The sequence below is a fragment of the Eublepharis macularius genome, chromosome 1 (genome assembly GCF_028583425.1).
Source record: "Eublepharis macularius isolate TG4126 chromosome 1, MPM_Emac_v1.0, whole genome shotgun sequence".
In the NCBI taxonomy this organism is placed as follows: domain Eukaryota; kingdom Metazoa; phylum Chordata; class Lepidosauria; order Squamata; family Eublepharidae; genus Eublepharis; species Eublepharis macularius.
Genome location: NC_072790.1, coordinates 214,557,653 through 214,579,218, shown reverse-complemented (window position 1 = coordinate 214,579,218; position 21,566 = coordinate 214,557,653). Strand labels below are relative to the sequence as shown.

General features: G+C 40.6%; 1 protein-coding gene across 1 annotated transcript in view; it reads left to right on the top strand.

Moving 5' to 3' along the window:
• The first annotated feature begins 5,839 nt into the window (after nt 1–5,839).
• The window catches only part of FANCL (FA complementation group L), a 54,617-nt gene continuing 38,890 nt past the window's right edge, over nt 5,840–21,566 (top strand). Inside the window, exons 1-4 of the mRNA XM_054990346.1 lie at nt 5,840–6,021; nt 12,251–12,309; nt 15,150–15,210; nt 18,059–18,115. Of these exons, the coding sequence (XP_054846321.1) occupies nt 5,926–6,021; nt 12,251–12,309; nt 15,150–15,210; nt 18,059–18,115 (273 nt within the window). The 5' untranslated portion in view covers nt 5,840–5,925. The remainder of the gene's footprint in view (nt 6,022–12,250; nt 12,310–15,149; nt 15,211–18,058; nt 18,116–21,566) is intronic.

Genomic DNA, 21,566 nt, shown 5'->3' with positions numbered 1-21,566 from the left:
GGTGTAGTTATGGATGGTTCAGGAAAAGCCATGCTTAAGAAATGGGCTTTGAGGAAGGACTGAAGCAACAGAGAAACAGGAATTATATTGGGTTAAAAGATCACATCCTGAGCCAAAGGTCTTTTAGAATTTGAATACTCACCTACCATCTATGAAGGGGAAATGTTTAGCGGACAGTTTGGAAAGCCTCCAAGTATTTTCAAGGTTTGAAAGGGATTAACAGCATCCTTTTGGGCCTTCAAAATCAGGGCAGCATATGGATTGGTCTGGTCTTCCAATGCTGCCAATGTCTGCAAAGGGAATATTTTTATAATTCAAGGAGATGTAAATGAGGCATTAGAGAATCTATGTTCTTTATGTGTAGAAGGCTGCTGATTTATATGGTTGCTGTTGGATACCTGCCAGGAAGAAATAATTCTGGGGAGCCAAAATTGTATTTTGCATATGTGTACAGACGCAGTCAAGGCCACTTGGTGTTATTTTGTAAAGAAACAAGTGCAAACAGCCATAACCTATTGGAATGATCACCACACAGACCTGTGTGTTGTCTATAATCCAGTGCTAGCATGAAAATTGGTATTGTACTAGGATTGCCAGGCCCTCTCAACCTCCCGGCGGGGGACTGGCTGCTGGCACTTACCTGTGTGTGTGTGTGTGTGTGCGTGCACGCGAAGTGCGCTCCCGAAAGTGCAATGATGTCACTTCCGGAAAGTGATGTCATCGCTCTTGCGGGAGCATGCGTGCGTGTCTGCGAAGTGACATCATCTTGCGGCCCCTAGAGCACACCCATGCTCCACAGGAACTCAGACTGGGGCTGCTGTGGAGTGCGGGAGCGCTCCTGCCGTCCACAGCGGCCCCGAATGGGGCTGATTCACACCAAAACGGGCCTGAAATGAGCCCGATTTGGGCCAAAATGGGTTTGGGCCACTGTGGAGGGCAGGACTCCGCGCTCCACAGCAGCCCCAATCCGGTCCAAAATGGGCATGATCCAGGCGGCTGCTGTGCACAGGAGCGTGCAGCGCCACAGGGGAGTGTGTGCACGGAAGGTGTGTGCCCCCCCGCTGGCCAGGTAAGTGGGGGCAGGGTGTGGGGGGCTGGGGATTCCCCACCCCTGCCCGGGGGTCTGGCATCCCTATATTGTACAGATTTCATATGGACGGTTTTGGATACGACTCCCCATGAAACATCAGACTTGGAGGCACTCCAGCTGTGCTGGAGAAGCAGGTTCCAGAAGTGGCCAAGAGTGCTTTTTTGCCACCTTAAATACCTCTCCCAGTGGTTAAAATGATCTGGTTGCAGTTACACGTGCCATAGTAACATTGAGATTAGATGACTGTAATGTGCTGTGCTCTGTGTGATATGATCTCAGGAAAGAGGCCAGAAACTAGTTCTCTTATCCTGCTCTCTTAAACATAGATTTCCAAGGAAGCTTACAAAGGGACTATAGCATCATCCAATTCAATGCAGACAATATGAGCTGATGCAGGAGCTAGGGTTGCCAACAACCTGAAGAAAAAAAGTCCTGTCCCATTAACAGAGGTCTAATGCATAGAAATGAACAGGTGAAGCTTTTCTTGGCATGGTAAATAACTTGGTTAAAAAATCCTATTAATCCTCTACAGGCTCCATTGGGCAAAGCAATGCCTTGAGTTGCAAATTAGCCTGGAGAAAAATGTCCTGTCCCTTTAATAAAAACTTAATAGGATGTTATTTACCAATTTGTGCTTGTTACATCCATGCCTTGAAAAGCTTTACTTGCTCACTTCCACACATTTAAACCTCTGTTAAAGGAGCAGAGCATTTTTCCAGGCCTTCTGGCAACTCTAGCAATGCCTTCTAGCGGTTTCAGTCTCTATGAGAATATGAACAATGACTGCCCATTTGTGGGCTTTTTCAGTAGCCTCTTTGATGCTGAGGAATGGTCTCTGAAAGAACATTAGAAGATTAACATCTCTTCTGTTGTGTAAGATGGAGTTTTAGAAGGGCTTTGGGCTCATCTAGATGCGTGTTTTTAACACACTGGCTTTGAAGGGCAATTGCTGGGACCCTATTTTAGATTGGTTACTGCTAGCTATTTTAATGGTTATACTTCAATGTTTTCATGATCTACTGGTTTTTATTGTTGATACTCATGTTGGGTACCGGTTTTCTGGGAGAAAGGTGGGTCTATACATACAAAAAATAAGTAACTGGTGCCAATTTGTTCTGTCTTGGCAGGGAAATCACAGTGCTGACCAGAATTATTGCTGGAACAGGCCTTCTGGTGAGGGATAATCACAGAGAAGGTGTCTGTCTGCAGAGCAAAGTCAGGAGTAGAGGTGGGCACGAACCTGAATATGAACCAAAAAACCCCACGAACCAGTCCGGTTTGTGGTTCGCGAACCAGTGGTTCGTGGAAGCTCATTTCCACGAACTTCCATGAACTGGTCTACTGTTTTGTTTGGTTTGTATTAAAGGGCAGTTTAAATGGCCATTTCCCCGGGGAAATGGCCATTTAAACTTTTCCTGCCGCTTGCAAGCGGCAGGTCCCTTTAAACTATCAGCTGGCAAGCGACAGGGAGATCCCTTTAAACGCCCAAATCCCACAAACCCCAGCTCCACCCTACACTTACCTTGTCTTCTCCACGGCCACGGCCTCCTCCCCCTCCTCTTGTGAGGGGCTGGAAGGCCATTTTTGGCCACCTCCACCACCACGCGGGCCATTTGAGCGGTGGGGGAGGCCAAAAACGGCCTTTCCGCCCCTCAAATGGCCACCGCGGAAACCCACGAACCACATGGTTTGGTTTTTTTGTGGTTCGTGCCCATCTCTATTCAGGAGTCAGGGCCATGCTCAAACTGGGAGCCAAACTAGATGATACATCTGCCATGAGTCAGGTTGTGGTTTCCCAACCCCTTTTTTAGACAGACATGACACTAGGGAACTAAGATTCCCAAATGTCCCCACCCCCACACACAGCATGAAGGCTGAAGTTCCTCCTTCATGCTGCACTCCAGATATAAATCAGATGGTGAAGCACTTGGTAATGTTAGTTCTCTGAAGTCACAGCAGTCTGTAAAATGGGTTGGGGAACTCTGACTAGACGTGTGGCAGATGTAACATCTAGTTTGGCCCTGACAAAGGCAAAGAGAGAGGGCTATTGAGACAGTTACTTTTTTCAGTCTTTGTTCAAGGACTATATAGTGCTTTTCCTTGGACCACCACCACCCCCATTTTCCAACGTCATCTTAAAGTTAAGGTCAAAGTACATGAGATTTTTAAAAAGTTTATTTTTTAAAAGCTTTTATTTACTTAGATGATAAATATGTATATTCTGCCTTTCTGCCATTGTATTCAAGGAAATTTACAATTCAAAATAGCACCTGCCACACAAAAGGATGTTGACACAGCCAATCTGGCCAACCGGATCCAGACCAAAATAACATTGAGAGTAGACTACTTTAATGTACTCTACCTAGGTCTCCCCTCAAATTTAACTTTGAGATTCCAGTTGGTGCAGAATGCTGCAGCTTGATTATTATCAGGAGCTAGGCAGAGCATGTGTATTGCTCCCTTTCTGTAGTCGCTACATTGGCTACCCTATTCATGTTACCATGCTTGATTCAAAGTTAGCTGTCACACACAAAGCCCTTCATGGCCTTGACCCCTCATATCTGTGGGATCACCTCTTTCTCCATGTTCTGCCATGGCAGCTTTGCTTAGCTGAATAGGGCATTCTGCAGGTGCTGCCATAAAATGGGCCAAATCAAAAACTGCTCATACACGTGCATTCTCTGTGGTGGTTCCCACTTTATGGAATGGCCTGCCTGATGATGTTAGGAGGGCTCTCACTCTCCTGGCTTTCCTCAAACTGTGCAAAACTGAATTATTCAGGAAGGATTTTTTTACACAGGTAGGATGACTATACTGTAAGGAAATAGTTCAAAGAGATGCACTGGTAAAGGGTCAGGAAATGTAAATTAAACTATTGTATACTATCTGTTGTAAGCATGTTTCTACTGGGTAGTTTCTGTGTTGTTTAATACATCATGTTTAATTGTTTACAAAGCCAGTTTGGTGTAGTGGTTAAGAGCACAGGACTCTAATCTGGAGAACTGGGTTTGATTCCTCACTCCTCCACTTGAAGCCACCTGGGTGACCTTGGGTTGGTCACGGCCCTCTGGAGCTCTCTCAGCCCCACTCACCTCACAGGGTGTTTTATTGTGGGGATAATAGTAACATACTTTGTAAACTGCTCTGAGTGGGTGTTAAGTCATCCTGAAGGTTGGTATATAAATCGAATGTTGTTATTATTATTATTATGCTCAGGATTATTTTGAGCTTTGTATTGGATTTCTGCTTGTTTCCAATTTCTGCTAATTTGCATTTGTATATCCTAGTGTATTACTTATGGAATGCCCCAGCTTTTGATCACATTGACTTACTCTGTGTAATTTGCCTTGAGTGCTTGTGAGAAAGGGAAACAATAAATAACATAAATTAAATTAAAATAGGCCTGACTTAGAGCAAGACAGCAACCCACTGCCTTTTGGATCTTGCCTTCCCAGGACTGCAGCAGCCATTTTACCTGATCACTGTTGAATCATATATAACAGTTGGTTATATATGATTGTTTACCTCTTTCCTTACTGTTCCACTTTCCCATTTTATATCATGCATGTTCTGTTGTACAACTGTTAAGTGCTTTGAAAAGAGTGACAGATATATAAATATAATTATATATAGGAGATGTTCCTATAAATATTATTTGCAGGAGCCAAGTTGCATGCAGGAGCCAAGTTTTAAAGATCAACTCATTGAAAGCGACCCAGAAGCAACTATGCCACCAGCACAATGGATGTCAAAACAGTTGTAGCACAGTAGCAGTCCTCTGTGGGGCACATGGTTTACCTGTGCTGATACTGTTTACAAAGAATGTGTATGAAGTTGCTGATTTAATAATAAAAACTATTTTTTGAGGAAAAGAGAGGATGAGCTCGTGCATTTTGCTTCCTGAACTGTGTGAAAGCAGACCTAAGGCACGTTGAAGAAATCCAAAATCCTTGGTCCAGCTACCATTCTGATACCATTGTTGCCTTTTTATCTTGCCCTTCTCTGAGCAGAGTACAGGGGTCTCCCCTTATCCATTTTATCCTCACAACAACCCTGTAAGATGCTCAGGACTGTCTTGTAGGATTTTTATGAAGATAACGAGGAAAACAGAACGAAGCACGAGTGTCTTGCGCTCCTTAAAGAGAAGGATAAAAAAGTACTAGTTAGATAGATTAGAACAAAAGACTGAGGACTGAGTCCCAGAGGTAGTTTTTTTTTTAAAAAAAATCCATTGAGGAACTGATTTCATTGAAAGCAGCATCAAGCCAGTTTCTTCTAAATGTAACCTAGTAACAGACACATTGCCCAGAAGAAACCGTCTACTGAGGACCGGAGGCGAGACTTCACCAAGCCCCGCCCCCTCCTCTGTCAAATCACAGTTAGGGGCGCGAAACACAGGACGGTTTGAGAACAGCAAAATGACCAGAACGTTGCCAGCACCCTGACCTTGTTTCAAAACTAGGCGCGCGCTGCTTCTGTGATATGCCCATGCGCCGGCCTTCCCCCATCTCCTCTTTTTACATTCGGAGGTTATTTTCGGTAGTGGTGTTGATGGGGAGTGCCTTTTAAATGATTAGCTCTACTTAGTCGCACCGTGGGTCTGCAGACGTTACGCATGCGCCGCCAGAATCTTTTTTCCACCCGCGCCCCGCCTCCGTAGGAAGGGGAAGGCGTTTGATAGGGTTTGAAGGGTAGGTGACAGAAAACAACGCATGCGCGCTCCTTTCGAACTGGCTGGCGCGGGGAAGAGAGGCGCTCGGGGAGCAAAGCAAAACCCGACGGCAGCTTTTTGGTTTTTGTGGGTCCGCGAGAAGGCCGGGACAGAAAAGCGATTAATGGCTACTGCGTTCGGGTCGCTGCTGCGCGAATGTCCGCTTCTCCTGCCCCAGAACCGGGAGAAGAGTGTCTATGAGGGCTTCGTGACTGCCCAGGTATGGAGACTGTGTGCTCAAGTCTTGGGGAGGTGGTATTTCAGTATTATATGGGGTGCTGGGGATAACTGCGCGAACTTCCTCATCCCTTAATTTTATCCTCACGACAACCCTGTGAGGTCGGCCATATTAGAATGCCCAGAGGCGACCCTTCCCCAGGTTTTTCCTACTTTCATGGCCATTCATCGTTCTGCAACGGAAGCTTGCTGGGTGACCGTGGGCTAGTCACACACACGCTCAAACTAACCTACCTATCAGGCTTGTTGTGGAGATAAAATAGGGCTGCCAATCTCCAGGTGGGGCCTGGAGAACTCCCATAATTATAACTGATCTCCAGACTACAACGATCCGTTCCCCTGAAAGACATTGTAGCTTTGAAGCTTGGGATGAATGGTATTATACCCCGTTGAAGTCCTGCCACTCCCCAAACCCTACCCCCTGGCCCCACCCCCAGATCTTGAGGAATTTCCCAACCCAGAGTTGGCAACCTTAGGATAAAATGAACGAGGGACTGAGGTAAGCTGCTTTGGGCCCTCATTGAGAAGAAAGGTAGGGTTGTTAAGTAAATAAATAAGTGATGTGGGCCTTTGACTCTTTGGGGGCTAAGTCAGGCAACTCCTCCACCTAACAGTTGTCAACATGCCTGGAGAAAAATATCCCTCCTCTTTGATAGAAGCTTAATGTTTGGAAATAGGCCGGGGAAGCTTTTTCTGGCACAGAGGTTTTAAAAAAAGTTCACATGGTAAATAACATCACTTTAAATCTCTGTTAAAAGAAAAGGACACCTTTTCTCCTGGCCTCCAATAAATAGGGAGAGGGCAAGATGAGAGCAGACGCACTACTCTCCTTATTTTTTGTTTATTTTTATTTAAGTTGTTTGTAGTACTCCTTTCACTGAGACTCAAGGCAGATTACACGGTGTGAATCAGCAGAATCAATTTCAAAGACATTTTAATAAACAATGTAACAGGATAAACTTTGCAAAGATTTAAGACCAACAGAAATCCAATACAGAGTTGATGTAATGCTGAAACAGAGCATAAGCAATTCTAAGTGTGACATATTAAGCAACATAGAAAATACCCAGTAGGATCATACTTAAAGCAATCAATAGTATGTAGTAGTAAAGTCTATAGTCCCTATCACTTTACTGATAGATCTCTTTGAGACTACGTCCTTACAGTATGGCCCTCCTATCTGAGTAAAAAGCCCTCTTGAATAATTCTGTTTTGCATAGTTTGCAGAAAGCCTTCCTTCATAGATGTTCCAAGAGGGACACTAATTCCTTATGTAGGTCATGTGGGGGTAAGCCTATGTAAAAATGTAAACTCTCTCCCTCCCTCAAAGAAAGACTGGCAAGATTTGAGTTCAGTGGCACCTTAAGGACCAACAAGATATTCAGTGTGTAAGCTTTTGAGAATTAAAGCTCTCTTTGTCAGATCTTATTTCCAAAACAGTCCTGGATGTTATTTACCAAGTAAAGCCAATGAGGTGTAGTGGCTCAAGTGATGGACTAGGATCTAGGCGACCCAGGTTTGATTCTCTGCTCTGGGTCAGTCACATACTTTCAGCCTAACCTGCCTCATAGGGTTGTTGTGAGGGAAAAGATGGAGGAAAAGAGAATGATATAAGCTGTGTTGGGTCCCCAGTGGGGAGAAAAGCAGGGTATAATTGAAGTAAAATAAAAAACTAAATCTGAAAAAGGAGCTTTGACTTTCAAAAGCTTATGCCCTGAAAATCTTGTTGGTCCTTAAGGTGCCACTGGACTCAAATACTGCTGTTCTACTGCCGACCAGCATGGGCTACCCAGCTGAGACTATCAGAAAGACAATGAAGGCTAGTCAAATTCCCATGGGTAGTACTTGAGCAGCCTTGGTGGAATAGGATCACTGCCTGAGTTGCTTAAGGTACATTTTCCAGCCTTGCTTGTATATGTTCTGAAAACCATCTGGCTTCCCACTGTAGGAAATGGAATGCTGAACTTGTTGGACCTTTTGGCTCTCTTCAGCAGGGATTTCTCAAGCCACACTCATGCACGGGATTTCATTTGGATTAACATTGAAAGAGCTGTGAACACCTGCATTTCCCCCTTCAGGATTAACAACTGCTTTGTATGGCAGGGCCGGGGGACCCCCACCACCACCACACACACTATTGCTGGGATGTGAGCTTCTGTTTGCTTGCGGAGGCATGCAGATACCCATTTTGCGCTTGTATGCTTTCCCCACAGGGTATGTCACTGCTCTAAGAAGGAAGGATTTGTGTTGGGGTGGGGGAAGGGTTTAATCCTGCCCCTACCATTCCACAACTTCAGCCTGGATTATGGGTCTTTAGGGTTGCAAGCCTGAAGGTTCAAGCCCCCAAGAAGCTCTCCTCACCCACATAGTAAAAGTGTAGCCCCGTTTACCTGTTGGAGTTTGTGTGAGAAGGTTTATTATTTTCATTGTTCTATCAGTGTGCATAGTGCAGAGTCAAAGAAGAGAGTTGCCTGCCCAGAGAAGTTTACAACCTAAAATTTGGGACCAAAGGAATGGCATGGGGAGGGAAAGGGAAGCAGAGGTAGGGATATATAGGAGAGGAATGTGTGTTCATTTCAGTTGCAGATTTCCCTACAGACTGTACTCTCAAGCTGCAGTTCTGTTCAATTAAAATTAAGTGAGAATTTTGCTACTGCATTCTATAGAACAGGGTTCCACCCTTAAAGTTCTTCATTATCTGACATCTATTTAATAGCCTTTTTTCTTGTACAGAGAAATATTTTTTTTAGCAAAGGAGGTTTTTTAAAAAGCAAAGGAGATATCAAAGGAACTGGCTGTACACAAAGTACTGTGAAATATACAAAACAAAAATTTAAAACAGAGAACAATTCCTCTCTCCCTCTTAACTGATCCTTATCAAAGCTGTATGCCTAGAATTTACCACGTTTGCATGTGATACCATATTTTTCAAGATGAGTATGTCATCTTAAGATTTTTTTTAAAAAAAAAATAGCTTTCAGTACTTTAATGAAACATTGAATCAAAGTTATTTGACCTTTAAAAAAGGTCAGGATTACATCTGCTATTTTTAGGGACCGTTTAAATGTAATAGAAGTGAGATTTACAATATACTATGAAGGTAAAGGTTATGGACTACATTAATTATGTTTCCCAGTTCTTCAAACTACAGTATGACAGTTTCTTGGAATGTCCATTCTTTGTGTAAATGCTGGAAATAATTATCAGCTAACCTGCTAACTGCTTCTAAATTTAGTTAAAATACTTCCCAGGTAAGAGCTCTGTGGACTATTTGAGGAAACCTGAAATCTTCATTTGTTTGCATCAGATTTCCCAAATGTGATCAATTGAAATCTTTATAAGAAAGCTATACAGTTGTGTCTTTTAAGGCTAACTGAAGCAATATAAGAAAGCAGGAGCTTTTTCATAAACTACACTCTTCATCAGATATTAGAGCAGAACTGATTAAAAATTAGTTGTTCTTAGAAAAAAAGGATATTTTTTGCCCGTGATATTTCACACTGCTTTTGCCAAGACAAAATGCACACTCTGGAGAAGCTTGCTAACTTGCTAAAATTGAACACAAACTGCAGACCTTAACCAATATGACACATGGAATTGCTAACCAACATAGTTGATTTTTCCAGTTAGTATGTGGGACTATATGAGCTCGCTCATGAGCAATCACTCAACAAAATGCCGTAATACAATTTTAAAGTAATATTTTAATATTTTCCATTATCTGACACACAAAATAATTGATAAAAATGAATGACTTGTAGCATTTTCTATGAAGGATGCAGAAATCTACCTGTGAGAAAAATTCCATTGAGCTTAGAGATATTTGCTGTGAAGGGGCTATCCTAAGGATTAAAATAGACTTTACACACAGACTCATGTGTTTAAAACCAATGCCCGTTTTAATTATGGAAACAATAGCTTTGGGAAGGAGTGATTGAGAGCAGAGAATGGGGTGCTTAACATTCCCCCTCCCGCAAGTGTTTTGCCCTGTCTGGTTCCAGATGTGTAGTTATGTCTGTAAACACTCTTCAGGAACTCAAAAGGCTGCTGGCAGGTGATTTTGAAGCAGAAAGGTGGTGAATGAGAGAAGGGTTAATATTTCCTCTTCCCCACTATTTCTCCGCTACATGATGACCCATCTCAAAGCCCCTTTTCCTTAAGCAAAACAGCTGCTAGAATGAAAACAAGTTTGCACAAGAGATCTAGTTTGGAAGTAGACATTCTCACTGTAAACTACATTGGACTCTGTTCTACCTCCGTCTTCCTTAGTGATGATTGCGTTTAGAAAGAGCACATCTTCTGCACATGTTACATGTAACAAGCTATATTCATGTAACAAGTTATATTCAAAGAACCCTTTATCTCCTGATTTACAGTACAGACATCACTGTTACATTGTGCATGTTTGAATTTGCTGTTTATACAGATCTCTAACAGCAGGTACCACTTCTTTTTTTAAAAAAGCTTGTATTGATTTTATGAGCGCTGAAGCAGACTCGCATGACTGACTTCAGTATTACGGAAGAATAAAAGGATGAGGGTGTTATTAAGTTTGGGCTTTTGCATACAATGAGGTAAAGTGCAGTCCAGCCACTTTCCTCCTTTTGCACAATATTCCCATGAGCTGCAATCCAGAAGCAGTTCTGCATTTAGTATTCCATTCACATTTACTCCTAGGGGTGGGGAAGATAACTGTGCTGCTACTTCTTATTATTCCCTCCTCTCTTAAACTCATCAGATGTTTGCAAAAGAGGAGCGTTCAGCCTTAGAAAAACTAAACCCTCCAATGTTACTAAAAACAGTGCAGCAGTGATGGGTAGTAACATTGCTGTACTTTCTTCAATCCTAGATTACTGCCTGGTTGCTCAGTGGAAAACCATTCAGCCACTGGACAACTTTTTTAAAAAGTAATTAAAATACCCCCATAAAATTGTACAAGTCTGTAAGACGAGTTGTTGTCGGGGTCTGATAACTACAGTTGCTCCCTTTGAATTTATTTGTGACACTTGTCAAAACTGCAGTTTTCACATCAAGTATAATATAGCGGTGAAAATTCTGTTTAGGAAAGGCATGCATTTCCCCGGCTGTACTATGTTGCATTTTGGGTGCTTGGAAAATGCAATGTCTGTGCAAACATGAGGAGATGTGTGTGGATAATGCATGACTGGTGATCAATAAATATGCTCTGATAATTTGGAAAGGACCTGAAAACCTTGCTTTGGTCTACAATGCTAGAGTAAAAACTCATTACTTGTGGTGGCTACCACAAGATTCCTGTTTGTTTTCACTTCAACAGACTTAATGCCGCAACTACAGCTCTGGCATCATCATCCTAGTGTGTTTATATACTGCTCTTCTGGACAAATTAGTGCCCCACTCAGTGTGGTTAACATTATACTGAGTAGTGGATGTTTAGAACAAGCACATGCTGTAGCATGTTCTTCTTTCCAGCCATATTTTTTAGAGGAGGCAGGGGTCTGAAGTAGTCACTGAAGAATATTTAATAGTTGATACTTTGTCCTGTGAAACTTAAATATTTGCATTTTTGTTCAGTGACAGCGTATCTTTAAATGGTATCTCCCTACTACAGGCACGGGCAGTATACAGTTTATGGGTTACACAAGGATTAACTGTGTGGTTTATAACATTGAAAATAATCCCAGCTACCTTGTTTGTTATAGATTTTCTAGCAATCGTGGCTGTAGTAAAAATTGTAACGTCTCTGTAACTTAAACACAGAAAGCAAAAGGGAAATAAAACATACATTGATGATTTCTAGGGTGTATTTGTACATTTATAGATTAGCTTTGGTCTTCTGGTTTATACTGTGTTCCAATAGTGTTTTGATGTTGGATCCATTGCCCATATTATCTTGTAACTTCTAATCTACCAGGGGTTTGATTTTAGTGTTTATTGCCTAGCCCTCTGAGTGACAGTAGCTTAAGAATAAATACATTAGAATAAGTAAGCTAAATCTAGGTTAAACCATACTCGCAGTGCTAGCCTTAGCAGAGTTGCTCCCTTATGGGCCTGTTGACTTTAGTGGATTTAGAAGGGGGTAACTCTGTTTAGGATGATACTGTTAATCCCTCTGTTGGCCTTTTCCTTATGATGGCTCCAAGCAGCTTGTGATGGTCCCTGAGATTCTCAGGATTTGGAGTGTAGATGTTTGTAGATATGAATGATGCCTAATGGGTTGTTATTTTTTCCAGGGTACGGACTTTCATATAAGGATATTGTTGCCGCTGGATCTTCAGTTGAAAAATGCAAGGTGAAGATCATGATTATCTGTATCTCCCCCACCCCACTCCCATTGCCCAGTAATCTTTCATTTTTACTGATGCATCTTTTGTGATGAGCAGCGATGGTCACTACCCTTTGGAGAGATCTTGAATGTCAAGTAATTTCAGTTGTTGCATGATTTGCTACTAGTTGGTTTACTTAATCTTGCTGGAATTGAGGCAGAACATGGGAAGACTGGGAGTGAGCAATAATTTTCTGTTTCTGTTGACCAGAGAGTAGCCACCAAACAATGAAACCAAGAAAGCTGCATGCAGCCTGAGAGCCAGTCACATCGGAAATATAAGCCAGTTGGTGATTGTTGCAAAGCTGAAATGTCTTCAATTGGACCAGCCAAGAACTAAAATTTTAGGGCCTACATCTAGGGTCCCCAGTTCATAACCTACTGATTAGAATTCCATTTCCCCCTCAATTTATTCGAAGGGCTGCTAGATAGAGATCTCCTGGGGAAAATGGCTGATTTAAATTTGAAGATGTCTCATCTCATTGTGTGCTGTTTATATGACGTGCCTGTAAATGTGGCGAGTATATTGGCATTCATACCATTCAGATCCCAGAATTAAATGAGTCATGGTGGCTTGGAAGCATTGGCTTCTGTGTACAGAGATAGCTTCACACAGAAATAGCACTTCCAGCATGAATTGGGAGTGCCAGTGCTTGTTCAAATTGGAAGTGACCATGACATGCGTTCAACCGTTTTTCATCATCGGATTTGGAGTGTGTGTGAATGGGTGGGTTGTATGATCATTATGTTTTTTTTTCTTTATCACTCACCTCATGCAGGTCAAGAATATGTGTCTGCCTAACATGACTTGGCTAACATTTTTGGTCTCTGTGGCTGTGCTGTTTTTGCCTTGTTCTATAGTTGTAGTTCGGCTCACTTCTTTGGATCATCTAGATTCATATTGCAATTTGTCCTTTCTTGCTGTCTGCTTATGTAACAGAATAATTTGGAATATGTGCATTAGATGAAGTATCTTGGTGTTGATCATTATGTTTGGGGCAGGAACTAAACTCAAGTACGAGTTATTTGTACAGTTTTTATATAACAGTGTACATAGGCAACTGTACAACATTTCTCTCTGTATCAGTGTATGGTGTATGAAAAATCACAATACCAACCTTGCATGGACTATATTTGAATATAACAGAATCATATTATTGAGAGCTAGTGTCTACAAAATTTAAAATATCAGCAAACAAACTTGATTTGCAGGAAAATTTTAAAATATTTGCTCCTCTATTGCAAAGCTGTTGATAAGATGAAGGAAAACAGTAGTTAGTTTCTTGTTTGAGACTCTGACTTACATTGCACACTCTGAAAGGCGCATTGTTCTCTGAGATGCAAAGATTGGGTGGAATTTGTGCTACAATTGAATGAACATAATAAGAACTGATAGTAGTTGGTTAACCAGGATATGAAGGTTATGAACTAAGTAAGTGAAGTTGAGTGGTCAGAGAAAACTGGCTTCTTTTTCCTTAATTATTTCACCATAGATGTTTACCTGAAATTCCAAAGCTTGAGAAACTGAAGTATATATACAAATCTATTATGCATATCAAAGTATAATCTTGAAGCTATCTCTGAAGCATTTAAGCTGGCGTACTTAAACCAGTTTACTTCCACTGATGGCAACAGGCCCAGTCTAGGCCTATTATTTAAAGATTTTATGGTCCATACTATAAAGACACTTTCAAAGGAATGTGTTTTGGCCCCAACAGATTTTTTTTTTTTTAGCTTCTTGGTGGTGCAGTATGTAATGTTGCAAGATGCCATTTTAAACATGAATTATAGCCCTTACTAATGAGGCTGTTTAATTAAAATAGGGTAATGATTGATGTTCATCTTCCTGTCCCTTTGAACAGATGTGGCCTTATTGAGGCATGCTATCTGTCCCTTTTAGCCACTGGAGAACATGTAGCTTCAGTCTCTGTTCCTGGGGGCGTGGCCTGCTGGATTAGAAAATAAAGGGGGGGTAGTACAATTCCCATTTCAAGATTCACAATAGAGGTTAGGGTGACATCAGATGTAGGAGATTCAAATAATGCTTTAAGAACTATTTAAAAATGTCTTGTGAGAGCAAGTTAAACTACTTAAAGCAGGTCAGTGCTCTTTTAGTAAGTATCTTTCTGAATACTTTCAGTAGATGAAAAATTATTTTCATGTCTAACTTAATAGGGTAATTTTTTCTTTATTGTACATTATTAGAATGAGGAAAATAGGGCTTTAGTTTTATTATGGTTTTCTTAACGTTCTGTTGAAAATATGTTAATATTTGTGGGTTTTTTTATTGATCAGAATCCTAATCAGAGATTACCTGCACAGGGTTATGTACAGACTGATACAAGAAATAGGCTTTCTGAAATTATTTTACATGCTTATATAAGTTTTCCAATATATTGCTTTGTTTCCATCAATATCATTTTTTCCTCTGAAGTTTAATATGATAAAGTATAGCTTAAGGAGAGAAAGAATGCAATAACTAACTGGATTTTTTTAAGAACAAAGTTTACACATCTTTTTATTTCAAATTTATAGTCTTTCTAAATGCATCTTATCCCCAAGTTGCTGAACATGAACTCAAACATTTTGCTATATGCACTTTTAGGAATGATTTTCAACGGAGAATTGAGTGCTTCTATAGTGAATGACATTTTACATCTAAGCAAGCAATGTCCTAATAAATACTACCTCCTCCCCTGCCCTTTCCCTCATACATAACTTTTCAGTCTTCCCAGAGTAGGTGTCAGTAAATTACTGTTGGAATATTGACCAGTTACTTGATCAAAATTAAATATTATGTTTTGTAGGATACAGTGTAGCTGGCAGTTGAAAAAGGTGCTGGGTGGATACCAGCAGATTCTAAAAAAGGTATGTTAGTGAAATGTACAGGTCTGAATATTTTTTAAAAAGCTTGTCAAATATTTGATGCAAATGATTGTCTCCAGCCATTTACTAATCAGGCCTAATTAATAATAGTATAATCTCTTACACTGGAATGTTTTTGAACTGGCGGATTATAAGTGGGGGGAATCTGTAATGACTTTCAGGGAGCATCTCACTCCCCCATCCTCTTCTAACACTATTTTCTCTTTTCCTCCCCCAGCAACTCCCATAGCCTATCCCGTTTCCATTCCCTTCCCTTCTTTCCATCTTTTACCTTTTTACCCCCACCTCTGCCTTGAAATGTTGGTTTGGAAGGCTTGGCAATATCGTTATGGCTGCCTAGCAACTCCAAGATAGACACCAAGATCTTAGAATATAGTCTAATGAGATTCATCATACATTGTTTCTGTTTCTTTTTTAAAATTAAGATTTTAAATATTTCTGCAAACCTGGGGATTCCCTCAAGTTTGTAGAAAATAGTTCCTCTCTGTCCCTGTCACCATTGTGTGGGTTTGTCAAAACAAGGGTCCATTTCAAAATTAGATACGATAGATTACAACCAAAGTGATCTAGTTTTGACCATGATCCTGCATTAAAGTAGGTAGAATCCCGCAGCTGGTCTCTTGTGTACTGTTTTTTGCTACTGTTACCTATTAAATAGGTAGAAGCTGCTAGGAGTGTGCAGTAAAAAAGAATCTGGGAGCCAGTTTGGTGTCGTGATTAAGACTGGCAGGATTCCCCACTCCTCCACTTGAAGCCAGCTGGGTGACCTTGGGTCAGACACAGCATCTTGGAGCTCAGCCCCACCCACCTCACAGGGTGATTGTTGTGAAGATAATAACTTTGTAAACTTTGTAAGTTGTCTTGAACAGCGGTATATAAATCAAATATTATTATTAAATCTAGAACCAAGGTTTCAGGAATCTCAAAAAAAATCCAGGATTCCTGAAATCCAGGAAATATTCTCTGATCTGTTTAAGACAGATCAGAGAATCCCAGATCCATTCAGACATTATTCTCTATGGGGAAAACTATCTGTGGGCTATTGGGGGCATTTTTCAAACCAACTCCACCCAATTAACAGGGAACCTACTCCTGACTGTCCTCTAAAGACCCCTCCCCCCTTAAGTTTCAGAAAGATTGGACCCTGGGGTCCAATTCTGTGGGCCCCTGAAGAAGGTGCTGCCAGCCACATATGGGGAAACATTTCCAGGCAGGCTCTCAGACAAAAACACACAAGGACAAGACTGCCTGTGGCCAAAGGCACACTCCCCGATGCAAGAGGAAGCCAAAGAGAATGAAACTGAAGCAAGGGAATGGATGGAATCCTCCCCAGAACCAATGTGAATCAAGGGGACCAACATAAAACCAGAGAATTTCACCCAAACCAAACTGAAGCAAAGGACAATGCTGCAACTTAGCCCAACTGAAGCCAGGCAGACGAGGAGTGCTCCTACACAGATCGGCCACTCACTCCACACTCCCTGCCTCACTCCCCTTCCCTCCTGCCCCTCCATTTCCCCTTCTCTCCTTCCACTCCTCTCCTGGAAAAAAAATCAAGAGAAATTCAGGAAGGAGCCAGCCAGAGGCTGAAGCCGTGCTTCCAGATTCATCCAGGGGTCTGGATCCGAGTTCCTAGATCAGATCTTGGATTCTCTGATTTGGCTTTTTTCATGAATCCTGGATCTGAATTGCACACCCCTAGAAGCAGCTGCTAAAGTTTGGGGAGTGTTTGAAACGTCCCTCCCTGCTAACCCAGCTTTTGAGGCTAGAGAGAGGTAAGATCATATCCTCAATGATGGAACCTTCTCCCACACTAAAGGTTCTCTCTTCTGGGAAGAATGCCTTTTCTCATTCTTGTCTGTTGATCTGCTTTAAATGAAAACTACTTCAAAATCTAATGTCCTTTAAATGTTTATAGTTCACATATACATATTTTGCATTTATTGCTCTTCCAGTCTAGTTTAAAGAAAGAAAGAAAATAGGTTCAAGTTTGTATTCATACTTTCTGATGCTGAACCTCCTATTTTTTAAAAAGATGCTTGAAAATGCTCTCAAATGGAAAGAATTATATTAAGGGTTTTTTTATATAAACTTGACATCTTTATTACTTACTTTAAAAAACAGGAAAATGCCTTTTCAAAAAGACCATCAATAACAGGTGCATCTAACCTCATATTCACATGCAGGTGCTTTTGTAGTAATAATAGGGATTTTAAAATAAGTCATGTCTCTCAGAGAGAGAAATAAATAGAAGAGATATACATGCGAATGTCTAAGCTTTTCAAATACATTAAATTTAAAAATATTTTTCATTGAAAGCAGGTCAATAGACAGGACCAAGAAAAAGGCATTCATCCCTGAAGAGAAAACCTTTAGTGCGGCAGAAAGCTATGTTGTAATAGTTGACTCTGGAGTCGGGACAATTTTTTGCTTGTCTGTTTTGGGAAAAAATACTTGAGTCCTATGTCCTGCATAACACTAATGTCTTTCTGGAACCAATGCTTAACATTATTTGTATAATTAACTATAATTTTAGCAACCATCCATTGAAAGCATTTTTGCTAGCAGTAAGACCTTTCCTACATGCATGCTTTGTAGAATCAATGGATGAGTGGCATGTGAATGAACTGTTCCAACTCAACCTGTTGATCAACTCAAACACAGTACATCAGTGTAGCTGTTTCTCGCGTTCAGGTGTAGGTCATCAAGTGTTGATCATTAATCAATTAACCAAATAATTAATTTGCTGTATGATAAAAATGTATCTAATAGAAGGATGGACTAATAAAAACTAACTACATGAAGTAATTAACAAAAATGTGTTTTTCAGAGATTGCAGCACTCTTTGGATCTGGTCAGTTTTATGGTGGAGCTGAAGACTGTTTTGGTGAGGAACTATATTATAGGAGGTTGTATGTAGCAATATTTGCTTATTTGCAATTTGTGTTGTTTAAGCAAGAGATCCTGTTTGCTATCTGGAAATTTTGCAGATAATCTTCTAGGAAATAATTATGTGCTGGCTGTACAATCGAAAGACCAATACCACTGCTTACAAAACTTTATTTTGCAAATTAATTGAAAATTGAATATAGTTTGGCAGATACAGCTGTTGTAAGCACATCTGTCTCATGTGTGATTACTAAGTATATACCCTAACTGAATATCTTTCTGCGTCAGGTTGTAATGTTGGAGTGAATTTTTATTTCACTGCTGGAAACAAAGGCCATTTGGTTTTTCTGACAGAAGATCTATATTGGATTATTACTGTACAAGGGATGATTGAGACTATTTTTCTAGTTTTTCTTCTCATTGGCCCATTATGGGGCATTATGAAGCCATGTGGATCCATTTATATTCTTATTTATTTAAGTGTTTGGGGGCATATAATATATAGTAAAGGGTTACTATATTCATGTATTTATTGCCTATATGTCCACCATAAAGATAGTACTACAGCTGTACATGAGAGGCATGCTTTATTTTATTTTGAGCATATTGTGGTATTATTTCTAGTTTATAACTGCCAAGCAGATACGGAATGGCAATCATCCTAGAAAGATTAAAGAACTTTCTGGTTATTACTTCCAAGGACCAGTCTTTCCATCCACTTCAAAATATGTGAATATAGAAGGGAGGAAAACATAGTGTCCTGAGCCTTTACAGCACTTGGATATGTTTATCTGAGCTGGACAGAAGGTTTCTCAGCTCTTATTTATCATTTATGACAATGCAATATGAATTGGAAATTTTCTCCAAGTGCTTTTTCTTTTCCTGAGTCTCATTTCTTGAACAGTGTGGTGAACTTCCTTGTGTATGTGTATGTGCTGTCAAGTCGCAGCTGACTTATGGCGGCGACCCCACAGAGTTTACAAAGCAAGAAACGTTCAGAGGTGGTTTTCCATTACCTGTCTCTGTGTAGCAACCCTGGCCTTTCTTGGGGGTCTCCCATCCAAGTATTAACCAGGTCTGACCCTGCTGAGTTCACTTGAGATTGGGCTTGTTGAAAATTGGACATGTACCATTTTCATCAGAGAAAACTAGTTGATAATACAATTGGTGTTCCTTAAAGGCTCAGCTTGAAAGCTGTGATCTGTGGAGTGTTGCTGTGTTTATGGTTAATTTTTCATAAATTTAATCCAGTGATGGAATCTTGTACCATTAGGGTATTATCAGTCCTGGTTTCCTTTTAGCATTTTGGTCAAGGGGTATACATAAATTCCTGTACAGTCTAGGAACTGTGCTTAAAATGGTGCTTTAAAGGCAGTTCCCTATAGCAGTAACATAACTAGCCATGCAAGTTCCCCATTGGTATTAATTAAAGGTGCTTGGAGCTTTCAGGTGTGTGTTTTGGTCAGAGTTTGCTTCCTTTGGAACCTTTAAATAGTTCCAAAAGTTTACAGACCTACTGTCTCCTTGTCTGTCCTTCTGCCAGCCTCTGGGCCCAGGGTCATAGGAGAATCCGCTTCATATATCTGGGAAAGTGGGCTCTGGCTCGTAAAAGCTTATGTCACAAATACAGTTGTTAGTCGTCATAGTGCTTCAAGACACTGTCATTTTGGTTGCAGCAGGCTACAACAGTTGCTCATCTGAATGAAGAAATCAGCTACCTTACCACACTTTGCCATAGTTAAATTTTGAGTAAGCTTGAACAGTTTTCTTCTGGATGTATAAGAAGGCTCCTTCAGACATATTATAAGATCCCTTATAAAATAATCATGTTGTTCTTAATGTACAGTTAGTGGTAGGTTAACTTTTTCATTGTTTCAAATGGTTTTTGCCCTTTAATGTTTTTCCTGTTTGAGAGTAATGCTAATAGCCTTTCTGAATTATAATTTTTATCATAATAAATGTGCAGCTGTTAGTTTGTTGGTGGATGGTCCATATTTTCCTCTTGAAGTAGCACATCTGTCGACAGGCTATTGTATTTTCCCAGTATTTTGTTGCTGAAAAATGATATTCTTTAAATAGTGCATTCCTTGTTTTTGTGTGAGGGCACCTATTAGACAGTACTTATGGAGCATCTCCCATCATATGAAGGGTACAACTCTATATTTACCATAATTTGTGATCTATTTAAAATGATCATGTTTCTGTAGAGGTTGATTGTTACCTCACTCATAGGGCAAGCCTAAATGGGATCACATGCCTCAAAGCCCATTGATCTAGGACTGCACTGTCAGCCAGTCAAATGTGCAAGTGCATATGAAGGCCTTTAAGATGAAAATGGCAAACACCAGCATGGTTTTCAGGCTATTCTGTCTTCATCTTGGGGCACATCAAAAACTAACACTAGACTTGGTGCCATTGGATTTTTGTTTTATTTTGCTGCAGCAGCATAACATGGCTACCCCTTTGCATTCATCTCCTGTAACAACTTTATATATCTTCTTTAGGCCATTTAAAACACATTTAAAATGAACTTGCATATTTTCTCCTCATTATGTATGAAATACCTATCATTCTAGTGATAGTTTCAGGAGAGTAGGTGTGTTGGTCTGAGTAGAACAGCAAGATTCTAGTTCAGTGGCACCTTAAAGATCAACAAGATTTTCAGGGTATAAGCTTTTGAGAGTAAAAGCTACTGATGAAGGGAGCTTTGACTTTTGAAAGCTTATACCCTGAAAATCTTGTTGGTCTTTAAGGTGCCACTGGACTTGAATCTCACTGTGTTAGTAGATGTTAGTAGATGGTAGCTAGTATAAATATAGTGTGAAGGTGAAATTCTGAATTTTTATCATTTAGATGAGTTCTTCATTTACAGCTTTGTTTCTGTTTAACTTCTGTCTTGACATTTGCACCGTCCTACTGTTCATTTTACTGCATTGCCTGTAATGTGTGCGGGGCTGCTGTCATGGGTTTCAAAAGCAATTTAGTTGACGGTGGCTTTTCTGTTTCAGTTAGATAGCTTGGTTCCAATTCAGCTAAAGTTAGTCTGAAACCAGTGAAGTTAGTTGTGACTGTCTGCACTTGTTTTCTGTAGGTCTTAATCATGAATAGCTATAGCATGATTTGGACCTTATGAATTGTGGTGGCCAGGTTAGCATATGTTGATCCATGAACTGTCAAAGTGGACCAAAAGGATGACTGTTTATTATATTTGATGGCCATTAAATCCTCTGTTCAAGTGCATCCCAGTATGACTGGAAGAAGGTGCCCTGGGACCCACAAGAATTTCCCTTCTAAGACACAGTATTGGGAAATCTACCTATCTGGAGGAGTTTAAAAGAACATGTGCTCCATAGGCTCACCAGTGCCAAACTCCTGGTAAAAGAGAAGCCTGTCAACCACCACCAACAACCAACCACCACCAAAATTTGGTTTATATACCATCCATCAGG